The 24175-nt window shown below is 39.8% G+C and overlaps 1 protein-coding gene across 5 annotated transcripts in view; it reads left to right on the forward strand.

The window, feature by feature from the left end:
- Window positions 1-24175, forward strand: part of SESN1 (sestrin 1) — a 98913-nt gene that overhangs the window by 45059 nt on the left and 29679 nt on the right. The window contains exon 1 of one of the 5 annotated variants that reach the window (XM_036318470.1): window positions 21032-21121. The exons of the other annotated variants lie outside the window; for them this stretch is intronic. Within the exon in view, the coding sequence (XP_036174363.1) occupies window positions 21119-21121 (3 nt within the window). The 5' untranslated portion in view covers window positions 21032-21118. Of the gene's footprint in view, window positions 1-21031; window positions 21122-24175 lie in introns of those variants that run through there. 5 annotated transcript variants of the gene reach the window in all.

Genomic DNA, 24175 nt, shown 5'->3' on the forward strand with positions numbered 1-24175 from the left:
GATTTTACACACAGATGTCTAAGTTTCTTAAAGCTAGAATATGGTAAATATATCAACATTAAAACTATGTATTTCACCTCTGGGTCTCACTTTCTTTCTTTTTTTTGCATTAGAGAATAATTTTATTTTTCATTTTTATTGAGGTGGCATTGGTTAATAACATTATATAGATTTCAGGTGTACATCATCTGTATATTGCATTGTGTGTTCACTGCCCCCATGTCAAGTTGTTTCTCAATTTCTAAGTTCCACTGTTCTTAGACACTCTCCAAATTCCTATTTCAGTTCTACTTAGATTATTTCAATAATACTTTAGCTCTGAAATTCTATGGTTTTTACATCAGATATTGACTAGATGCTGAATATAATTGCATCATTTAATTAGAGGGAATTTAAACTCCTTGCAGTACTTTGAAGTTATCCCTATGCATTAAGGTTTTCATAATTATTGCTATGCAAAGATACCAATCAGTAGAGATTTATAGTTTCTAGAGACTAATAATGTTTACTGTGTGAAATGAAAATTCTTTTTCTTTGCCCTAAATTCAGTTTGAAAGAATAAGAGAGAAAAACAAAACAAAACAGCTTTTTAGGACCTTGCTGAACAACATTTGAGCAATAATTTTGATTGAAAGAATACATTTTTATAGACAATAGAAACAAAGGCATGGCTATATGGAACAGACCGACAGCTGTTAGAGGGCAGGGGGCAGGGACTGGATGAAAGAAGGTGAAGGATTAGCCAAAGAACATATATGCATAACTCATAGACATAGACAACATTGTGGTGATGGCCAGAGGGAAGGGAGAAGCGGGGCTGGTGATATGGGCAAAGGATATAGGGCAAATGGGGACATCTGTAATAATGTCAATAATAAAAATAAAGTTAAAAACAAAGAATGGTGCACTGCTTGCACCATTTCAAACTTTATTAAAATATAATTTACACATCAAAAAGAAAAGAATAGTGCAATATTGTTGCATCATAGATTCTTAAATAGCATAGTTCATAAATGAGGTAACTTGTTTTTCTGGACTTATGGCCCATTAGGGAGGATAAGATTATCTTTACCACTTAGAATGTGTTTGTGCTCTTTTATGCTGTATCAGGAATATAACAAAAGTTACATTTTGGCTGTATGTCATGGACAGGGACCTTGTCGAAAAAGACAAGGGACCTTGATCAGTAGGAGTTTCCTGACTTCAGGTGCTGAACAAAAGCCAAAGAAATTTTTTAAGTATCCTTGTAAGCCTTTTTGCTAGTACTGATTGGGGCAATGTTCCTCTACCTCTCAGTCTCAGATTCATAATTGTTTTTATTATTCTATAATTATTTTAAGAGCATTTTATTAGGTTACAGAGAGAACTGTAAGTGATCATATGATGCTTTCCTAATAGAGAAAAGCTGAGAGTAATATTGCTCAACTGGAAATAAGAAAGCTAAAATTGTGGTAGCACTTCCTCCAGGTATTTAGCTCAAGCTTAAGCAGAGTTGTCTGAAAGTTAACAGGAAAAGAAACTACTTGTGAAGTGTTAAAACCACAATCTAAGAAGAAAAACTTTTTATATAATGTCATATTGTAGAGTATTATGAACTAAATGTCATACTCAAACTGGTTTAGTATTTAATAAATATACATCGCTTACCTTAGATAAAAATGACAAAAAGCAACTAATCCCAACATTAGTAGCTGAGGTGTTTGTTTTTTGTCTGTTTGGCGTTTTAGTCTTTTTTTTTTTCCATTCTTTTGGAGCCATATGTCCAGCAATAGTATTACCATCATTATATATATATTTTTTCTTTTATTAACCATCATTATATTTTAGACAAAGAATGATCTTCAGGTTTTCTATGTCTCACAAAGGGTCTACAATACAGTTAAAATTCATGTTAATTATCTGAAGCTAAGAACTTATTTTCTCACTCTGGCAAGACAACCAGTAGACAACCAGTTAATTTTAACAGCATGAGGTTGCTAAACTATTAAAGTTAGTAACATAAATAATTTTTACATTCTATTTTAGCAGTATTTCTATGAGAAAATTAAACCTAAATTTTTACTGGGAATTTCAACAACACTCTCTCCCCATTCTCCTGAATCACTTCTTCCCTCAGAAGACACTGGGAGAAGAAGGTTCTAATAAGAGATGGGAAGGAGTAGAGCTATGAATTGGGGCTAAAATTGGGAAAGAATAGTGGGGAGCCTTTTGAGGGTTCCTGAAGGAAGGTCTTTGCTTTTAGCATTGTAGAGGCAGGTATAATAATAAGGAGGGCAGATGCTGTGCTCTCATAGTTCCAGAAGTTTAACAATAAGCTTGTCCCTATTAATTATTAACACATGAAAGAGGTTGTGAGGATGTGTGAAGCTCAGTAAAATTCAATAAACATGTGTTCCTTTTCTTTCTCCCTCCTTCCTTTGCTATACAATTTTATCTTTTCCTTTCCCTAAAAGTTCTCCACACCTCCTTACTTCCTACTCCCTCTCCGTATGTTGGCTTTCTCTCAGTCTTTTACACTCATGTATCTTTTCACTTTGATTCAATAGGAAAATTTGGGACCACAGAGGTATAGTGCACAAATAATAAAACACAATTCAATCTACATTTTAAAATATTGCTTGACTTAGCTCTCTGAAGTCAGGGTCTGTTTTATTCATCATCTAACAATGCCTAGCACATGGTAGTAATTCAATAAAAATTTGTTGAGTGAGTAATGAATAAATGAATGCTGCTTTTGAGGACAGTTCATTAATAAAGTTGAAATTCTAGAATGAAGGAAAACATGGACTCTAGAATGGTTGGAGGTAGACTAAAGGAAAGTTTAGGAATGTGATATGAACTATGTCAGTGGTGGAATATCTGAATGAACTCATCCCTTTTTTCTCTTTCACTTAATACTATATAAATGAATCAAAGGTAATATCTACAGGGGCCTAGAAATCTACAGTGTATGAAGGCAGTACAGGACTGATTTAGAGGCCCTATGATACTCGAATCCCTTCTGTGTTTTTCCAGTAGACTCAAGATGTAGCTTGCATCTCTAAAATAGCTGTCCAGCGTGGCTGCTTCAGCTCTAGAATCACATCCACATTCCAGACAGAGGAAGAACTTACTAGAAGAATGAACGTACACATACTCATTGTAGTGACATTTACTATGCACACACCAGTGCTTTTAAAATCACTCTAGAGGCCTAATGTATGAAATCTGTGCAAAGGGCTTGGCCCTTGCAGCCCCGCCTGCCTCGGCCGAGCCTTGCAGCCCCAGCTTTATCCAGAAGGTTGTCCGGGCGGTTGTTCTGCTGTTCAGTCTAATTAGCATATTAGCTCTTTATTATATAAGATTGGCCAAAGCTTACTAAATTGGTCACGCCTACCTGAAAGGTAAGCTTTTGAGTGGCAGCATGCCCAGCTAAAGATTTGGGTGTTCATTAACCACTAGAGGCCCGGTGCATGAATTCGTGCACAGGTGGGGGCCAGCCAGCCTGCCCCGATTGGGGGCTGGGCCTCGGGTGGTTGGCCTGCTGGCCCTGCCCCCTGGTCGAACTACTGGTCAAACTCCTGGTTGAGGGATAATTTGCATATTAGCCTTTTATTATATAGGATAGAAGAAGCAGAGAACAGATGCTAGGGACAACTGGACATTTCTATCACATTGACCAGTAGATTTTCTTGGAAAAATATCAGTGATAAAAGGTAGTCAAAGAATTTATACTGTTGCCTCTTAACTAGACCATTGCACTGCCTTAAAGCTGAAGTCTAACTGCCTTTAGCTTCTCCCCACAAATCAGACCATCCTAGAGGTTTCTCCTAATCTTCTAAGACAATGGTCACCAACCTTTTGGACCTCATGGACCACCGGTTGGCGAAAATCAAAGCTCAGTCACCTAATTTCTCTGCTTGCAATATTTTGTTGTTTGTTTGTTTGTTTTTAATATATTTTATTGATTTTTTTACAGAGAGGAAGGGAGAGAGATAGAGAGTTAGAAACATCGATGAGAGAAACATTGATCAGCTGCCTCCTGCACACCTCCTACTGGGGATGTGCCCGCAACCAAGGTACATGCACTTGACCGGAATCGAACCTGGGACCCTTCAGTCCGCAGGCCAACGTTCTATCCACTGAGCCAAACCAGTTACGGCAATGTTTTTAATGATCCCTTGACTCCTTCCCTCATCTGAATCCATAGCACTGCTTGTGTATTTAAAATAATTCTACCATATGTGGTTCTTTATTGGATTATAAGGCTCCTTAGGGCTTCAGTTGTGTTTCTTTCATATTTGTATACTATGAAATACCTTGCGTAGGTTCTTTCAAAGCACTGAGCTCTCTATAGATAGGTATTAAATGAAAGTTTTCAATTCTTTGCTCCCTTTAAGGCAAAAATGTGGTTTCAAAAAAAATTGTCCTCAGCCATGGCCTGATCCAACCCTCCTCTTCATTAAGCAGCTTGGGTAGATAGAAAAAAAGAAGGCTTGGAGTAGCTCTTTCAATGAGATTTGAGCCCATCTTCCAAATTATATTATTCCCTATTTTTTCATGCCTGTATATGTATATCTTTTTCCTGTTCATGTAATCTTAGGGAAAGTACCAGTAACCCCTAAATCTATTTTCTGATCTTATAACCCTCTTTACTTCCTCTGATTCACAACTATTTACCAAATGAATTCAGTGCTAGAAAAGATGGGCCATTTCTTACCCTTGGAGCTTTCAGTTTAGTGGGGGAGATTGGCTAGCCCACTAGCAATTACAGTGTCGAGACTTAAGTGCTATAGCAGAGGAAGTAAACAAAGGGGATATATAATACAGGTAGGACGGGGTCAGGGAAGGCTTCTGTAAGGCAGGGACTTCTAACTTCAGAATGAAGATGAGAAGAGGGCCAGGATTAGAGGGTACCAACTTATAGTCAGAGGGAAGAGCATGTGCACAAGTCCAGGAATGATCCCTGTGGGTGGACTGTGAAGTTCGGTAACATGGTGAGGCTGTAAAAAGGAAGGGGAGTGGTAAGTCTCACTACCTCTTCTTTAATGTACACAGATTTCCTTTGCCTGTGCTCATCTTGCACACTTGTGAAAGGCACTGCTTTCACCACTTTATGCTACTACTTGGAAATACTTTAGGGCTCCATTATTGCCTCCTGGCTTGTCCAGTCTCCTCTTTTCCCTGACTTTCTAGGTGCCTTAAAACTGATCCTAACCTATTTCCCACTGTTTAATAAACTCACATCCCCCTACCAAAGCCAAGACAATCTCCTTACAGTCTCAAGTTCATCCACCTTCTTTTCTTCTCTGTGCCATTCCCCTCTACCCACCTTTCAGGTCTTTACTGATTCTCTACCCCTGGATATTTACAGTTTATGGCATTCAATTTAACACAGAATTACACATTTGCCTGGTGTTGTCCTTTGATTGTTTCTTTTTTTTTTTTTTTTTTTTTTTTTTTTTTTTTTAATTAAATCTTTATTGTTCAGATTATTACATTTGTTCCTCTTTTTTTTCCCCCCATAACTCCCCTCCTCCCAGTTCCCGCCCCACCCTCCGCCCTCACTCCCCACCCACTGTCCTCATCCATAGGTGCACGATTTTTGTCCAGTCTCTTCCCGCATCTCCCACACCCCTTTCCCCCCCAGGAATAGTCAGTCCATTCCCTTTCTATGTCCCTGATTCTATTATAATCAACAGTTCATTCTGTTCATCAGATTATTTATTCACTTGATTCTTAGATTCACTTGTTGATAGATGCATATTTGTTGTTCATAATTTGTATCTTTACCTTTTTCTTCCTCTTCCTCTTCTTAAAGGATACCTTTCAGCATTTCATATAATCCTGGTTTGGTGGTGATGAACTCCTTTAGCTTTTCCTTATCTGTGAAGCTCTTTATCTGACCTTCAATTCTGAATGATAGCTTTGCTGGATAAAGTAATCTTGGTTGTAGGTTCTTGGTATTCATCACTTTGAATATTTCTTGCCACTTCCTTCTGGCCTGCAAAGTTTCTGTTGAGAAATCAGCTGACAGTCGTATGGGTATTCCCTTGTAGGTAACTGAGTTTCTTTCTCTTGCTGTTTTTAAGATTCTCTCTTTATCTTTTGCTCTTGGCATTTTAATGATGATGTGTCTTGGTGTGGTCCTCTTTGGATTCCTTTTGTTTGGGGTTCTCCGCGCTTCTTGGACCTGTAAGTCCATTTCTTTCACCAGGTGGGGGAAGTTTTCTGTCATTATTTCTTCAAATAGGTTTTCAATATCTTGCTCTCTCTCATCTTCTGGCACCCCTATAATTCTGATGTTGGTACGCTTGAAGCTGTCCCAGAGGCTCCTTACACTATCCTCGCATTTTTGGATTCTTTTTTCATTTTGCTTTTCCGGTTGGGTGTTTTTTGCTTCCTCGCATTTCAAATCATTGACTTGATTCTTGCGCTCCTCTGGTCTGCTGTCGGGAGTCTGTATAATATTCGTTATTTCAGTCCGTGTATGCTTAATTTCTAGTTGGTTCCCCAATATAAGATCGAGGGTCTTATTAGTTTTCTTGTAGATCTCATTAAGTTTATCGGCGGCTTCTAAACAGTTCTTGAGAGACCTTAAAAGTGTGGTTCTGAACTCTATATCTTCCATTGACAATTTTGTCCTGTTTCTTTGTCTCCGCATTTTGTTATGCTTCCTTGGTGCACCCCCTAGTGGTCTTTGTTCGCAGTCTTATAGTTAAATCTTGATTGTTGTAGCTAATTCCAGGGAGGGTTTGACCTCCAGGCCAAGTGGCTATGAGAATCAGCTGTATCAGCAGTGAGAGAACTTCTGTCCTCTAGGGAGGTGCTAATCTAGCCTTTGCCTGAGGCTATCCGGCAAATGCCTGTGTGCAGGGCTTGGGCGGGGCGGGTCGCACAGGATCAACCGGGTGGGCCGGAGAGAGCAGTTATGGCGGCTCTCAGTCCTGTCCCCAGGGGCTCTGCCTCTCTGAGTCCCAGCACCCGCTGCAAAGCTCAGAGAGAAAGTTGCACTCGCTCTGACCGAAGCCAGACAGTCCCGCTTCTCCCGTTTGAGTCTGGGTCCCTAAAGACTCTCCCGGATCTGGAGCTCAGATTCTGCGACTCCCTCCCGATTGAAAACGCCAACCGCGCCCTCCGCCGCCAGCCCGCTCCGCGCACTCCGCACCTCAGAATTTGACTTCAGCACTGCGCCTCCTCTGAGTGTCCGTATGCGTTTCTCTTTCCTCCTAGTTGTAGGACTTCCACTCAGCCAGCGTTCCGGTGGTTCTGGGTGATGTCCCTTCCGTTTTTTGGTTTCACTTTTGAAGTAGTTGTTCAAAGCAGCAAACTCCGGCGTTAACCTATGCCGCCATCTTGGTTCTCCAGCTTTGATTGTTTCTGAGTCTTTTATGATCAACTGGGTTGTATGGTAAGCTTCCTGAGGGCTGGCTCTGAAGCTGCATTTTAAACCGATGAGGAAAAGAAAGAGCAGTGGACCTGAAGTCAGACAGATCTGTATTTGACTTGTAGCTCTGCCACTTAATCAGTTGCATGACTGGTTTGTTGTTGGGTAATACAGGAATAATGAGATTCATCTCACAGGGCTGTTGTGAGAAATTACATAACTCTGTATGAAATTTGTGGGCTGTAAAGCTCTGTATACATTTTATATTTCATTCCACAGTTCCTATGTAGAGTCATATTCAGTAACATCAGGAGGCCGTAAAAAGGAAGGCGAGCGGTAATTATCCTATATAATAAAAGCCTAATATGCAAATTGTTCTACTGGGAGTTCGACTGCTCGCTATGACAGGTGCTGGCCACCAGGGAGTGGTGCGGAACGTGGTGGGCATTGGCGACGCAGTGCTTGCAGCAGGCGGCAGCGGAGGCATTGCCTGCCCTGATGGGCCCTGAAGAGAGCAGAACCGGGGCGGGATGGTGGAGCAGGTGAGCGGGCGGCGCCAGGCCAAGGCAGGTGCAAGCACGGGCCCAATCGCGACCAGTGGTGGTGATCGCTACCACTGCTGCCTGCCTCCAACTGATCACCCCACAGATGGCTGCAGCAGGGGTCGGGGCCACCGCCCAGCTCCCAGGTGCTGAGGGAGCCGGGTGGGGGCCTGGCCCTGACCAATTGTCCTACAGACGGAGACCAGCGGCCAGCAAGCCCTGATCGTCCAATTGAGGCCGGGCCCCAGGCTGGAATGGGGAACTGGGGGTGGGTGGCAGTGACCAACCTCCCACAGAGCCTGGGCAGGGGGCTGCGACCTCTCGCCAGCTACCTGGGGTGGGGGTAACGGGGACAAAGGTGCGGTGAGAATGCGGGGTGTCCACTGAGTTCCCTCTCAATCCCCCTGCTACCCTCCCCCAGGACACCAGGGCTTGCACCAGGGAAGCCCCTGGATGCCTGTGAGGAGCCCGCCCCACACCTGTGTGGCCTCTTCTGGGTGAGCCAGGCCACAGCCACCGGGACCACAGAGACCTGTCAGGCTCCCCATGGGTTCTCGCAGGAGCTGGTCTGCAGTGCCGGCCAGGAGAGAGCACGCTGCCCGCTGGCTTCTGTGCAGCACTGCTGGGTGGCCCAGAGGCCCACGCTGCACCCCAGCCCGCGGTGTCTGGCCACGCTCACCGCATCTCTGTGTGGGGACTTGGGCACCAGGTCAGGCAAAATGGGGTGTGCGGGGTCAGGGGGCCCAGGTGCTGCCCAGGGCCTAGAGGTCAGCTGGGACCTGCCCTTCCACACCAGATGCTTGCACTTCAATCGCTGGCCAGGCCTAGGGACCGCACCCGTGCACAAATTTCGTGCACCGGGTCTCTAGTCTATATATATAAAAGGCTAATATGCTAAGTGTCTGATCGTCTGACCCGTTGCTTTGACTCGCACTGACCACTGGGGGCAGACAATGCAGTAGTTGCCGAGCTGCAGTGACTTGGCAGCAGCAGTTCTCGGGTGACGCACCCTGAAACCAGAAAGGAAGGAGCCCGATTCCTCGCGGGGCTGTGTGATTCCACCTTGGCCGTGGGTTATGTTGTTGCTGGGGCACTGTCAGCCCCGAATCTGGTTTACTACACACTTGCGTTTGCGTTCCACACCTTGTACGACAGCAACTTTGCAGAGTGCCCTCTCACACTCCGGGACCCTTCGGGGGATGTCAGATTGCCGGTTTCGGCCTGATCCCCACAGGCCAGGCCAAGGGATCCTCCCCTGCCAGAGGGACCCCGCACACTCCGCAGATGCCAGGGAGGGACCACAGGAGGTTGGCTGCCCCGCCAGCCACCAGCTAATTAACTTCCTTTCAATGTGCATGAATCCATGCACCAGGTCACTAATATAATAAGAGATTTTATGGTTTCTTCCAAAACCTTAGGATCTTGAGAATTTCAGACATATTTTAACTCTAATACATTTTTCTCCAATCCAGGTCCTGGTTATTTTTATTCTTCCTCTGTTCACTTATTCCTACCCTGTCCTCAAACTTATGGATAACATCATTTTAGACAGTTGAGAAAAGAATATTTTGAGACATGAAAAAACTTAGTTGCCTAATTTAGTTGCAGTGACGGTAGAAAAGTATCCTGAAGTAATCTTTATGCACTAAAGTTGATACACTGAAGAAATTTCCCACTATCTTTTCCCCACCCTGTACTCTGAATGCATAAGAACATATTACTAGCAGTACATAGTGCTCTTCACACTTTTATGGGTATTCATAGTTCTAAGCAGTTTTCTGATACCCTTGCTTCACCAGAACTCATGCTTGAGTTTCACGACTCTTCTTAGAACAAATTCTCAGGTCAGGGGGGTCCTAGTAATGACTTCTTGTCAGGTACTACAGCCCAGATTCTGAGGATTCCAGAGATAGGCATCTTGCTAATGCAGGACCGGAAATTGGAGAACCAGAGAAAACAGACGCATGCCTGTAAGTCCCTAGGGTCAGGAAAAGCCAAGTTAAAAGGTCATTTTATTAATTTTTACCTATTATTTGTACTAGGGGAGGAGAGAACCCAACATTCCAAGGATTGGTTTCCTTAATATCTAAGCACTTGTGTTATCAATAAGTCTTTGATTAAAATTAAGAACCTTACTAAAGAGTTGAAGAAGTTCAGCACAGTAGACTTTAATTAAATACAGTTTTATTTAGGAAAATAATGAACATTTTCTTCCTCGCTAAGAAAGCACAGAGAGTAGATAAAGCTGCTTGATTGGGGGAAGGGAAGGTGTTAGAAAGGTGGCAACATTTTAAATTCAGTACTCATAGCATCTTGGGAAATAATTCTCACTCAAGAAAAAAGACTTAATAAAGCAAAATCATCCCTGCTACTCATAAGAATTGTTCTGAATGCTAAAATTGCCATGAATCAAGTGCATTTATTCTGGAGACCACCTTTTTGGTACAATTACTGTGTTTTAAACTATGGTTTCCATTGTTCCTAACAGCATCTTTAGTCATCAGTGGCTAGGAAAAAAGTCTTTCTAGGACACTGAGCTCTGTAATCCTTAGCTAGTAGCTCTCTGAAATTCCTTGTAGAATTTAAGACCTTAACTTGCTATTTGAGTCCCCCATTTACTGCTGACATTATTGCAAATTTCTATAGAAAAAAATTTTCTTAAGCAGAGAGGGTAGAAAAGTACCCTGAAGTCATCATCTTCATACACTAAAGCTCTGTTTCAAAGTAGGCACAAAACTAAGAATTAAGAGTATTACCAAGTGAACAATTTGAACTCTAAATCTATATGAGACAATTTACATCTTTTCAAGGTAATCTTCAAACCCAGGTCAAAGACACTTTTCATGTTACCACTGTGCACCATTGTGTGACCCAGTACCATTTTTTAATTTCTTCAGCTGCAGATATTTTGGAATGTTTGCGGGGGTTATTATTTTCTGATACAAACAATCATGATGTAGAAGGCTTTTTTGAAAGGATCTTTTTGTACAAATACTGCTTCCATGGTTCATTTCATGTTCTGTGCCAGGTCCTGGGATTGGAGGGTCATTTTAAATAGTGGATCCTTTTTATCTTTATGGTATGTGCTCCCAAGATTTCCATGTGGCAACAACTACTATTGCCTTTAAGAAATGCTTTCTTCTGATCCAAGGGTACTAGAAGTAAAACTGTGTTGTTGACCCCTGTCTTACTCCAGTATATTTGCCTAGTCTCCAGAAGAATAACCACTGTTTTTTGCTATATGGAATTAATGTACTAGGAAATCATCACAGAGTACTTACTTAACTGCATACATGAAATGTGCCAGTATACTTTCAGGTCAGATTTGTTCCCTAGAACAGAAAGACAAAATTAGTCTTGTTAGAATTATATTTCTCTCTTCCATTCTACCTCCACTGGATCCTTGTCTTGTTTTTGTTTTAAGACCAGGCAGGTAAGAAGGAATTAAGGCCCCTCATGTGTGAACTACTTTGTGTTGATGAATTTTCAGGGGAGATGTCACCCCCTACACTTTTATTTCTATCTCCTTTTGTAGATGGGAGTTTTTCCTAGTTCATACTTTCATTGATCGCTTAGCTTTTCGTGATTTGGCTTTATGATAGGGTCTCTGGTCAGCCCCCCAGTTTCCCAAGTTCTAAGTTTTGTCTTCTTTTCCCTGTGCTGCTGCTCTGGGCTATTGGGGGTCCATAGCTATCAGCCTCAGTAACCATTGCCTCCTTGACTTCCTCCTATTGGTCATTTTTTACTTCTAATGATTTCTCGTTACTTTACCAGTTCACCCATACACTTTACGTTATATTTCTTAAGAAAATATTGCTAGGTGTTTTGTCCAACATAGGTAAGAATCATTATTATGGAGGTTAGTTATTACCCTAAACTGTCAGAGTGTTGCTAACAGATCTCCTTAAAGCTTATAGGACTAAGTACCCTTGTAGTAAAGGCTCCTGCTACTGTTATGTTCAAGTTTTTATTTCTGCTTTTTAGAATTTTTCACACACTTGCCTTGCGATTAAATGGTTAAGTACCATTTTTCTCTGCTGTCAGTTTAAACAGTAGTCCCTAATCCCTCCTAAATCACTGTGGACTTAGAAACTAGATAAACAAGCTTGTTATACCTTTGTACAAAGTAAAAGTAAATTGCTTTTAAAAGAGGTAGGCCAAAGCTTTTCCTCTGAGTACAGTATATAACTTTTGGTATATAAACTCTGTGGCATCTATTTTACATCTTTTATTTTGTTTTGTTTTTAATGTTTTAAAAAATCTTTATTGTTGAAAGTATTGTATATGTCCCCTCTTTTCCCCCACAACCCCCCTCCAGCCTGCCCCCACTTCTCACCCCAAGCCTTCAGCACCCCATTGTCTGTGTCCATGGGTTATGCATATATGCATACAAGGTCTTTGATTTCCTCCCACTCATCCACCCTTCCTTCCCCACCTTCCCTCCAAGTTCTGGGCTCTATTCTATGCTTCCATGTCTCTGGATCCACTTCAGTTTATTTTGTTAATTAGATTTCATATATGAGTGAGATCATGTAATACTTGTCTTTCTCTGACTGACTTATTTCACTTACCATGATGCTCTCCAGGTCCCTCCATGCTATCTCAAAGGTTAAGAGATTTTTCTTTTTTACTGTTATACTATATTTCATGGTATAAATGTACCACAGCTTTTTTATTCACTCATTACTGATGGGCACTTGGGTATTTCCAGATCTTAGCTATTGTAAATTGTGCTGCTATGAACATGGGGATGCATACACTCTTTTTTTTGTTCTAGATTCTGTTCATGAGTTTGGCAAACAAAAAAAAAGGTCAGTTGAGGTATAATGAGATATTATGATCCTATATAATAAAAGCCTAATATGCAAATTGTTCAACTGGGAGTTCGACCGGGAGTTTGACCACTTGCTATGACATGCACTGACCACCAGGGTGCAATGCAGACCATGGTGGGTGGCAGTGGAGGCACTGCTTGCCCTGATGTGTGCGGATGAGAGCAGGACAACGGCTGGATGGTGGAGCAGGTGAGCAGGCAGCGCCAGGCCAAGGCGGGTGTGTCTGCCAAGCTTGCTCTTACTCCCTCTGCTACCTTCCCCTGGGACACCAGGGCTTGCGTGCCAGGGAAGCCCCCGTGCTCAAGTGCCAGGCGCCCACGAGGAGCCTGCCCCACATCTGCACGGCCTCTTCCGGGTGAGCCGGGCCTCAGCTGCCGGGACTGCAGGGGCCGGTTGGGCTCCCTGTGGTTTCGTGCAGGAGCCAGTCTGCGAGGCCGGCCAGGAGAGAGCACGCTGCCCGCCCGGCTTCTGTGCAGCGCTGCTGAGTGGCCCAGAGGCCCACACTGCACCCCGGCCCATGGTGTCCGCCGCACTCACTGCATCTCCACGTGGGGACTCCAGCACCAGGACTCGGGCGGAGGAGGGAATGCAGGGGCCCAGGTGCTGCTCAGGGCCCAGAGGTCAGCTGGGACCTGCCCTCCCATGCCAGATGCTTGCATTTCAATCGCTGGCCAGGCCTAGGGGGACTGTCCCCATGCACAAATTTCGTGCACTGGGCCTCTAGTATTCTATATAATAATCAGCTATTTTGACCAAAATTACTAATTTTCAGATGTGGGAGAAGACATTTCAAGGTGTGTGTGTGTGTGTGTGTGTGTGTGTGTGTGTGTGTGTGTCTGTAAGTCATCATTGTATTTAATCCTACCAAATAAATCACTCTGAATTCTGCCCTTCCTTCCTTCCTTCCTTCCTCCTTCCTTCCTTCCTTCCTTCCTTCCTTCCTTCCTTCCTGCTTTTCTTCCCTCTTCTTTTTTTCACTCCTTCCTTCCTTTCTTCCTTCCTTCCTTCCTTCCTCACTTCCTCACTTTTGTTAATCCTCACCCAAGGATATTTTTTCATTGATTTTTTTTTTAAAGAGAGTAATGTTTATGGCTTTATCCAAAACATAATGGATGGTATTTTGGAGATTAAAAGGCAATGTTAGCATGGTAAACTGTCAAGTAGTAGAAGATATTTCTCACAAAATTTACAAAATTTTGTGCAGAAGATGGAATTTTAGAAGACCTTTGAAAGAAGTTATGAAAATGTATCTTTAGTGAAATTGTGAGGAAAGAATGTTTTTAAGTGTCAGGAAGAAATGTATAAAGACTCATAAGGGAGCACAAGTAGGTAAATGAAATAAAGAAAATTAGAATAGGATTAACATGTATAGAGCAGGCAGTAGCTAGGGAGAGGGAATATTGAGAGATGCTATGGAGCATTTTTATTTTGCCAGTATGCTCAATGGGGAGCCAGTTCAAATTTTCTGGAGAGGGATGGTGTTCTAATGATTTGGGTGGTCATAGAGGATTGGGTGAGCAGTCAGTCATACAGAAGAAATTGCAGGGAATATAATTAAGAGGAAGATACAGATGGATAAAGAAAAGAACTAATAATAGTCCCTTGGCCTCCTTCCTGATGGACACACAATCATTGGAATATTAACTGTAGAAAGGAAACTTAAAACATTATTAGGTGGCATAATATTCCACAACATATAGTATAGTAAAAGGAACATGGCTTGAGTTCTAACCTTTACTCAGGCCCCTGCTGGCTATATGACCTGGGTTAGACACTTAATCTCTTTGTCTCATAGTTTCCCATTTCTAAAGTAAAAATCTTCTACCTAAAGGGTTGTTATTAGGGTTAAATGAATTAAATTTTTTGTAAAATGCTTTATAAGAGTGCCTGATACATACTTACCACAATATATTAGCTATTCTATTAATAATTAATAAAATCTGAAACTATGAAGTATGATATCTATCTAGTTACAGAATCAAGTTTTAGATTAAAATCTGAGTTATTTTAAAGCTCTCCGTCAACTGTCACTCAGTACCTAACTGCTACAATAACATTCAGCTGTTCAGCATAACACAGAATCCTGCTCTCCAAGTGCGTTGTACCTCTTGCCTTTGTAGTTTTAAGCCATTTCTCATTCTACATACCCTTTTTTGAGCAAAATGAGTATAGTGTGTAGCTCAGTATAAGAAATTAGAAGAGGGAAGAGGGAGTAGAAAGGAAGAAGATATGGATATTGTTATCAAAGACAGAGAATAGGAAGAAAAAAAATGACTGGTTCATAATAGATGCTTCATTAATATTGGGCGAATGAATAGGTTCACTATATCCATACATATAGAGGTTCATGAATTTCACATCCCATGGTGTATGTGCTAAGTAATTAATGAAACTTTCAGTAAGAGTTGGATGGATACTGTTTTAAATTATTAAGGTATAAGAGCCTAAGGAAAACATGAGTGGGATATACAGTGTTTCTTTCCTAGATGATGTTTTGAAGCTATATTTTTTTCTTGATTCATTATACTAGGTGTATTGGTTAATAATGATGGATTTTGTAATCAAAGAAAACATGATAATTTCAAGAGAAATATCAAAAGTGCTTTATTCAAAGTAATGTCCATTGCTAGCTACACATTTCCCCCATCTTTCAGGTAATTTGTGGATACCATCCCAATAGAACTTTTCTTGTTTTGAGGCAAACCGTTTAGAGACCCAATTTTCCACTTCTTCGTACGTTTTGAAGTGCTGCTCAGAAAGTGCGTGTGTCATCGATCAGAACAAGTGGTAACCTGAAGGAGCAAGGTCTGGTGAATACAGCGGGGCGGGGGGCGTGGGGGGGGGGGTGGTAATACTTTCCAGGCAAGATCTTTTAACGTGTCTTTAACTGGTTTTGAAGTGTGTGATGGTGCATCATCACGAAGCAAAATTACTTTGCTGTGTCTTCTGGCACATTCTGGTCATTTCACGATCAAAGCGTGGTTCAAATTGATTATCTGTTGTCAGTAGTGATCAGTAGTGATTAATGGTTTCACCTGGTTTTAGAAGTTCATAATACACCACACCTTCCTGATCCCACCAAACGCATTGTCGTCTTTCTGAAGCGATTTGGCCTTGCAGTCAATGTTGATGGTTGACCTGGATCAACCCATGATTTTGTGCATTTGGGATTCTCAAAATAAATCCACTTTTCATCGCCAGTCACAATTCGATGCAAAAAACTTTCGTGCCGTTGAAGCAACATTTTACTGATGACTTTTCAGTTTTCTATTTGTCTTTTGTTCAGTTGATGTGGCACCCATTTTCCTTCCTTTAAAATCTTTCCCATCGCTTGTAAACGATTGGAAATTGTTTGTTGAGCACCGTTTAATCTTTCTGCAAGTTGTTTTTGAGTTTGACACACATCTTCATCCAATGCTTGTAGTTGTTGGTCTTCAAACTTTTTTCAGTTGACCTGGACGTTCTTTGTCTTTCACATCGAAATTATCACTTTTAAAGCATTTAAAGGTAAACCATTGTTCACAAGTATCTTGAGATGGAGCATGTTCACCATAAGCTTCCTGAAATATATGATAATTTTTTCTTCAAAATAATGAATTAAAACTTCCTGCAAATGCTCTTTTTTGGCACAAAATTCGACATTTTTAAGCGTAAAAATATCTATGATGTTAACACCTTCAGAAAATTTGAAATATGAAGTTTTGAAGCTTGCTGTCAATACAACAAAATAGCATACATATCAAATCGGATATGTATCCACATATGTGTAACTCTATCTATTGAAAAAAATCCACATTATTAACTGGTACACCCAGTAGTTCAGTTATCTGTGACAATTGAGGATAGAGGAAAAGAATAAAGTAAGGATATCACTGATAAATAAAACCTAAAACTAGTCTCCAAACATTATCTAATTTTCTCCCACCTTCCAAGGGGTATACAGAATACAATAAAATATTGAGAGAAAGTATACATATATACAGTTTGACAGCAAACTACAGTAATAGTAGCAAACCAGTGTTTTTTATAGTATACTAAAGACCTGGTGCACAAATTTGTGGATGGGTGGGGTTCCTCAGTCTGGCCAGCGATCGGGGCTGATTGGGGGGCTGGCCGGTCTGGGGAAGGGACGCTGGTGGGTTGGCTGGCTGGCCCCCCAACCGGGGTCTATCAGGGGGCCAGCCAGCTAGGGGGAGAGACCATGGGAGGTTGGCTGTGGGAGCACATTGACCAACAGGGGGCAGTTCCTGCATTGAGTGTCTGCCCCCTGGTGGTCAGTGTGCATCATAGCTACTGGTCTTTCTGGTCGTTCGGTCATAATGGTCACTTAGGCTTTTATACAGATAGATAGACTAGAGGCCCAGTGCATGAAATTCATGTGGATAGGGTCTCTAGGCCTGGCCAGTGATCAGGGCCGATCGGGTGGCCTTCCGGCTGCCGACCAGGGCCTCCCTTCCCCAGCTGCTGGCTGCTGGTCGGGGCCTTCCTTTGTTCCGCGCCACCCCTTGGTGGTCAGCACACATCATAACGAGGGATCAACCTCCTGGTCTCCTGGTCAAAATCCTGCGGGGACACTTTGCATGCTGGCCTTTTATATATATAGATGTTGAATTCAAGAGATAATTGATTACATAATAAGTCAAGCTGATCTACATGAAATAATTTTTTTTAGAGAACTACACCAGCAAATGGTTTAAGCAGTACTTAAAGAAAAAAATAAAAGGTGGCTCTTGAAGATTTTTACAAAAATATTGGAAACTGCCTTAGAACACTATAAATTTGGCACGTCAAAAGCAAAATGAAGAAAATTGTTATTGTTTTACAGTGTTTTTGTTGCAAGTAATACTTTGTCAGTTTGAGCAATACTGAGAATTTCACTAAACAGTGTAGTAATGACATCTGTAACTCTTTGAAAAATCCCTTCTGCATTCTCAGAAAACTTTCTCCTCTCAAAGCAGGATATGTATTGAGTGATAGAAATAAACAGGAAAAATTGCATAGAATGGTACTATGCAATTTGTTCAGTTTGCTTGCTTGTGTTGAAGGTTGTATTTTTATGTCATTGTTTTTACTCATATTTTACATTTCTGGATTTGTACTGTAGCATTTTTGAGGGATGGTCCCCCTCCATGAATTTTAGAAATTGAGTATTGGGGAGTTAAAAAATAAAGAATTAATTCTTATAGATATTCCCATCCTTATACTCTATCCACAAGCAATAAAAAAAATTTCCACAAAGTTCTATATTTTATAACAAATACACTAATATTTTAAACATAACTTTACTGTACATCATATCTGATATAGTGAGGATGAAAACAAAATTATCAATGTTATTAAAATCTGATATATTTTGATAAGGGTCGGTGAAGAGATTTTATCTTTATTACTTTTAACCCAGTATAGTACATTGTGTTTTATTACTTTTGCTCTGCTCTAACATATAATTTAAAACAAACAAACAAAACATTGAATGAAGATTGGACCTCATTGGTATCTGGAGCGGTTGAGTCCTTACCTGTTTGTCTGCTTTATGATTGGCTGAAAGCTGTTGCTAAGCTTGTTTTTTTCTTCTTAGGAAAAGTTAAAAGTTAAGTGTGACCTATTTGAACTACATCCTGCTGTTTTTGACTCTGCTTTGCTCTCTGTCCTGATCCACATACTTTCTTTTATCTTTTGAAGCTTAGATATTATTTTAAAACAGCAGTTTATAAACTTAGTGTACAGTGTTTTAAAGTTTTGTATATTTATAATGCACAAATTAAAGTACTGTGGTTTAGTTTTTAAAATATTGTTTAATATTTGAAAGTTGAATTTTCTGACATAAAGCAAGTTCTAATTGTAGAGTGCAAATACATTATTTTATTTTATTTTATTTTATTTTATTTTATTTTATTTTTTTAATATATTTTATTGATTTTTTACAGAGAGGAAGGGAGAGAGATAGAGAGTTAGAAACATCGATGAGAGAGAAACATTGATCAGCTGCCTCCTGCACATCTCCCACTGGAGATATGCCCACAACCCAGGTACATGCCCTTGACCGGAATCGAACCTGGGACCTTTCAGTCCGCAGGCTGACGCTCTATCCACTGAGCCAAACCGGTTTCGGCCAAATACATTATTTTAAAACCTGCTTGTTGCCCTAACCAGTTTGGCTCAGTGCATAGAGCATTTAGTCTGGAGACTGAAGGGTCCCGGGTTCGGTTCTAGTCAAGGGCATGTACCTCAGTTGCAGGCTTCTCCCTGGCCCGGGCCCTGATATGGGCTCATGCAGGAGGCAGCCAATTGATGTGTTTCTTTCATATCAGTATTTCCCAGTGTATTTTCCTCTTTCTTCCACTCTCTCTAAAAATTAGTGGAAAAATATCCTCGAGTGAGGATTAAAAAATAATAATAAATAAAAACCTCCCTGTTAAAAACACAAAAAATTCTTTGGATATCAATAATATCCTTATTGTTAATTTTTAAAAAAATTTCCAAAGTATTTCACTGAAAAATTTATTAGGTCAATTTTTTGTGATCCAGGATAAAAGCTATTAAAGATCATATTGGCATGTATGTCACTGAGGATGAGGTGGGCTTAACTCATGTTTTCTGGAAAAGGGCTAGAAGATTGATAATCCTTTCATTTATAGACTAGTTCCAGGACAGGCTAAATGAAAGTTTACTGTAAGGCAAGTTTGGTTTGTAATTCAGTATATCATTGTGAAATGTGATTCTATGAGCTTTTCCTCTCTAAGGCTCTATCTGGCATTGATGGGAATCAGACTTTGAACCAGATCCCCCCAGCACTCTGCTGGAACCAGCAGAATCTTTAGAGCATGCCTGAACCTTAAGCCTGACCCAAGCCTTGGGTGAATAATGTAGGGAGTGATAGACTAACATGTATCCTCCAAACCTACTATGAGAGTGCTAGTGTGCAGATCAGATAAAAACTGGCATTTTTATTAATAAACTAGTGACCTGGTGCACGAATTCGTGCACCTTGAAAGGAAATTAATTAGAAGAAATATTTTAATATTGCTGTTTGCCCTTTCTCTAAAATAGAAGTGTCAAACAAATTCACGATCAACAATGATAGATCGAAACACACCCATGCAACATAGATAGGGAGGTCAGCATAGCTGTTACAATTTGATTAAAATATTTTAGAATATTATTGGGATTTTGTTTCTTTGACTCAAAATTATCTTTAGTATGAATAAAACATTCAAAAGTCAGACATGATTAAGCTAATGACTCATTAATATACATTTAGCCCAAACATTTTAACCATGGGTAAATTCAATTTTGTAAAGGAAATAGATATTTCAGCGTTGAGTTCCATCAAGTCTGTGGAGTCAGGATAAGTTGAAGATATTAGGTTTGGTTTTTACCTATTTTGAAGAGATAAATTTTTTAAATATTATGCCAGACTAACATATAATTACAGGTTATATATTAAAACCAGTTCTTTCCTGTGCCCACTAACAGAAGTTTGAGAATTTGAAAACTATTTTCAGTCTGACTAGTGTGGCTCAGTGGTTGAGCATCAACCCATGAACCAGGTCATGGTTCGATTCCTGGTCAGGGCACATGCTCCGGTTGCTGGCTCAATCCCCAGTAGGGGGTTTGCAGGAGGCAGCCTATCAGCGTTTCTCATCATTGATGTTTCTATCTCACTCTCACTCTCCCTTCCTTTCTCTGAAATCAATAAAAAAAAACACCACAAACAAAAACCATGTCTTTAAAACACATATATTTTCACGTGTTTTTAGGTATAGATGAAATCTAGCCCCTTGATTACTGTTTTAGCCCTGGCCAGGTAGCGCAGTTGGTTAGAATGTCGTACCAATAGGCCAAGGTTGTGGGTTTGATCCCGGTCTGGACACACATAAGCATCAACCTGTGAATGTATAAAGTGGAACAAGAAATCTCTCTCTCTCTCTCTCTCTCTCTCTCTCTCTCTCTCTTTCTCTCTCTCTCTCTCTCTAATCAATAAATATTTTTTAAATTATGCCATATAGTTAGTATATATACATAGTCTGAGAGCTACCGTTGTTGTTTTTTTTAGTTTGTATCATTTCTTTTTTTCCTTCTTTAAAACCATCAGTAGCTCCTAAGAAAATGTGGGATAAAATACTCTTAATTTCCTACTACATTCACCTTTTTCCTGTATTTCATCCTATTCCAAATTAAACCTGTTCCTTTTTATGTAACTCAACAATGATGCCAAAAGTAATTAGCCTCTAAAAGTTGTAGTACTTCTGCATAAATTCTCCCATTTAATTTTTATATCTCAACAGACACTTTCCTGTCATTTCACCTTGGATAGGCCAGAGGATGTTTAAAATCAAACTTGGTTACAAAACATTTATGAATCTTGTCAAACAATGGTATGTATACAGGCAGTGTCTGACCTATATAGCTGCTATCTTTGTGTTGTGAAAGAGAGCAGGCACAGAAAAAAAATCAAAGAAGCTTGGGAGTATCTGTGGGTTCCCAAGAAGATGGGTAGAGACTATGAAAAATAGAGGCTGCTTAGCAGAATTGAACCCAAGGACAATCTGATTCCTATGCAGAGCCTGCCTGCTTACAGTGGCCCCAAAGCCTTCTAAAATGTTCATCTAGATGGCCCACATCTTTTATAAACTGAATATTGAACTTGAAATTCATTATTATACTTTTGAGTTAAGCTTTTTTTTTTTAAATGGAAACATCTCTGCAGAATTCATTGATTCAGTACATAATTATTGAAGGTCTGTGTGCTGGCATTAGGGAATTGGAAATACAGCAGTGAACAAAAAAAGCAAACATTCTGATTTTACGGCGCTTACATTCTATTGAGACAGACTAAATAAATAAATTAGTATGAGATATCAGCCTCCATAAAATAAAAAGAGTGAGTTAACCCTGTTTTCTTCTTAATACCTACCAGTTATTCTATCTAAGAGGAATAGGGATAATATAAGGAGCATTTAAAAGTTTGGATAGACTCACGTGAGTTACTTATTGAAAGAGCATTGGGTAAGTAGCATAAAGTCACCAAATGCCTAGGAAGAAACACTGAGAAGGCGGACAGGATAGAGAAATAGAGAAGCAAAGCTCTCAAAGACCAAGATTACTCATTCCATGATTTCTGTTTATTTGTGGGGTTTTGGTGTTTGTTAGTTTTGTTTTTTAACCAGATCTCACCCTGAATATAAACAAGGGAGCTATGTTTTTCTTTCTTCCTGTCCTCTTCACTTCTCCTCACAGTCAAGAGCTTAGGCTAATGCATATTTTTCAAAAAATTTTAAATATTCATTAAAAGAAGTAGCCAAGCTTCTGCTGCTTTGGGTTCAGACAGACTTGGGTTCTAATCTCTGGTTGCATTTTTCTACTTTTATATTCTTAGACAAGTTACCCATACTTTATGAATTTCTGTTTTATAAGTGTGTAAAACAAATAATTATATCTGTCTTATAGGTATAAAGTGCTTAGTGTCTGATATGTAGGCCTTCATAAGTTACTGGTCTTACTGTCATTAGCCTATTACTATTTTTGTTATCATTATCATTGATAGGTTATTATCATTAACCTGACCATGACTGAACATGCTTTTTCTTTGGGGGAAAGTAATTTTCTAATTTAAAACCACCAACACTGCTTAGAATATTGTACTTCTTATTTTCAAATATGGGTGATGGATGGCCTGTATTTTTTGAAGCCTCTGTGGAGATTGAAAACTGCATTTCTAAAAGAAGAAACCCTATACTAAGAGAGTAAATCTTAGAAGTTCTCATCACAAGGGAAAAAATATTTTGTGACTGTGTATGGTGACAGATGTTAATTAGATTTATTGTGGTGAATCGTTTTGAAATATATACAAATATTGAATCATGTTATACTCCTGAAACTAATATAATGTTGTTGGTCAATTATTCTTGAATTAAAAATAAGCAAAAGAAAAAAACCTTAAAGGAAAGAGAGCAAAGATTTGTCAATATTCTTGCTCCTTTATAAGTCATGTAATTCTAAAAATTAAATTGAAGAAGTGGAAAAAAGTAGAAGACAAATAAGCACAATGTAAAATTAAAGTTCTGTGCTAAAAGGATCTCAGTGTACCCAAAACATGATGTTGAAAGGAAAAAAGTGCTTAACAGACAAGCTATATATACAAAAACAGGAAGATATCAGCTAGAGAAGAAATATCTTGACAAAATTAGCAAGCAGAAGTAATCTTATAAACCAGCACTCATTCTAAATGAAATGTTTTAAATGACAATGGGACATTTTTAAATAACATGCTTAAACTACATAAATGTAATGAATCCCACTCCCACTCTTAAAGTTATTTGGTTTAATGGCTAAAACCACTGCTCTTTGTGTTTTCTAATCAATTATTAAATATAATTACAACTCTAATGAATAGATCTTTAAATCGGTAGTACTTCAATATAATTCCTGGGTTAATGAGAAAATTTAAGGTTTAATAGGTGGTCCATGAAAGTGTGATTATGCCTTTTGGCCTGATTAGTAAGTATTCTTTCTACTAAAATCTGTCTATCCTTTTTTATGAATTGGCTAAATTTTTTCAAGACAAATGATTAATTAGGGAAAACACTTGGATCCGGATAGCAGGTAATTTGAGATTTATCTCCTAAATTTCAAAGACAAAAGAATGAGGTGTGATTTTCTTTTTCAAGAAACTTATGTTGGAGAAACAAACCCCATCATCATTCCTCCCCTTTGCTCCATCCCCACTGTTTCCAGACCAGCCTCTTCCCTTGCCAGAATCGCCTCAACACCCTTCCTAACTCACCTTCCTGCCTCCAGTTTTGCCTTTTCCAATATATTTTGCTAAACCTTAGCTGAAATGCAAATTTGATATCATTCTACTCTTTAAAATTTGAATAACTCCACAGTACACTTAAGAATGAAATGTATTTCCCCTAATGACTCTTTAACACAAGCATGTCAAACTAAAAGGCTAACACGGGCCAAATAAACAAGGTTTAGTTTATGTGGGTTGCAAAAAATCAAAAGCTTCAATTTTCATAGAAATGTAGGTTTATTTCTATCAAGACATGCTGAATACAAAGGGCTGAAATAAATGAGTAATCCTATCTAATAATAGACAAACATGGTAATTGACCATACCTTTGCTACCCCTCCCATTGGCTAATCAGTGAGATATGCAAATTAACCACTAACAAAGATGGCGGTTAATTTGCATATGTAGGCACGAAGCAGAGCGAAGACTGAAGGCGGCTCTGGCCGGAGCAGCGAAGGCTTGAAGGCGGCTCCGGCTGGAGCGAAGGCCTGGGCCCCACGTGCTGGAGGAAAACCGGTGCCGGCAGCCAGGGGAAGGGAAGGCCTATTGCACAAATCTTTTTGTGCAACAGGCCTCTAGTTATTAAAATAAGAGAACATTTTAATAAAAATTTATATTTTTTCTTGAACATTAA

Source organism: Myotis myotis, unplaced genomic scaffold, assembly GCF_014108235.1.
Source record: "Myotis myotis isolate mMyoMyo1 unplaced genomic scaffold, mMyoMyo1.p scaffold_m19_p_7, whole genome shotgun sequence".
Lineage (NCBI taxonomy): Eukaryota > Metazoa > Chordata > Mammalia > Chiroptera > Vespertilionidae > Myotis > Myotis myotis.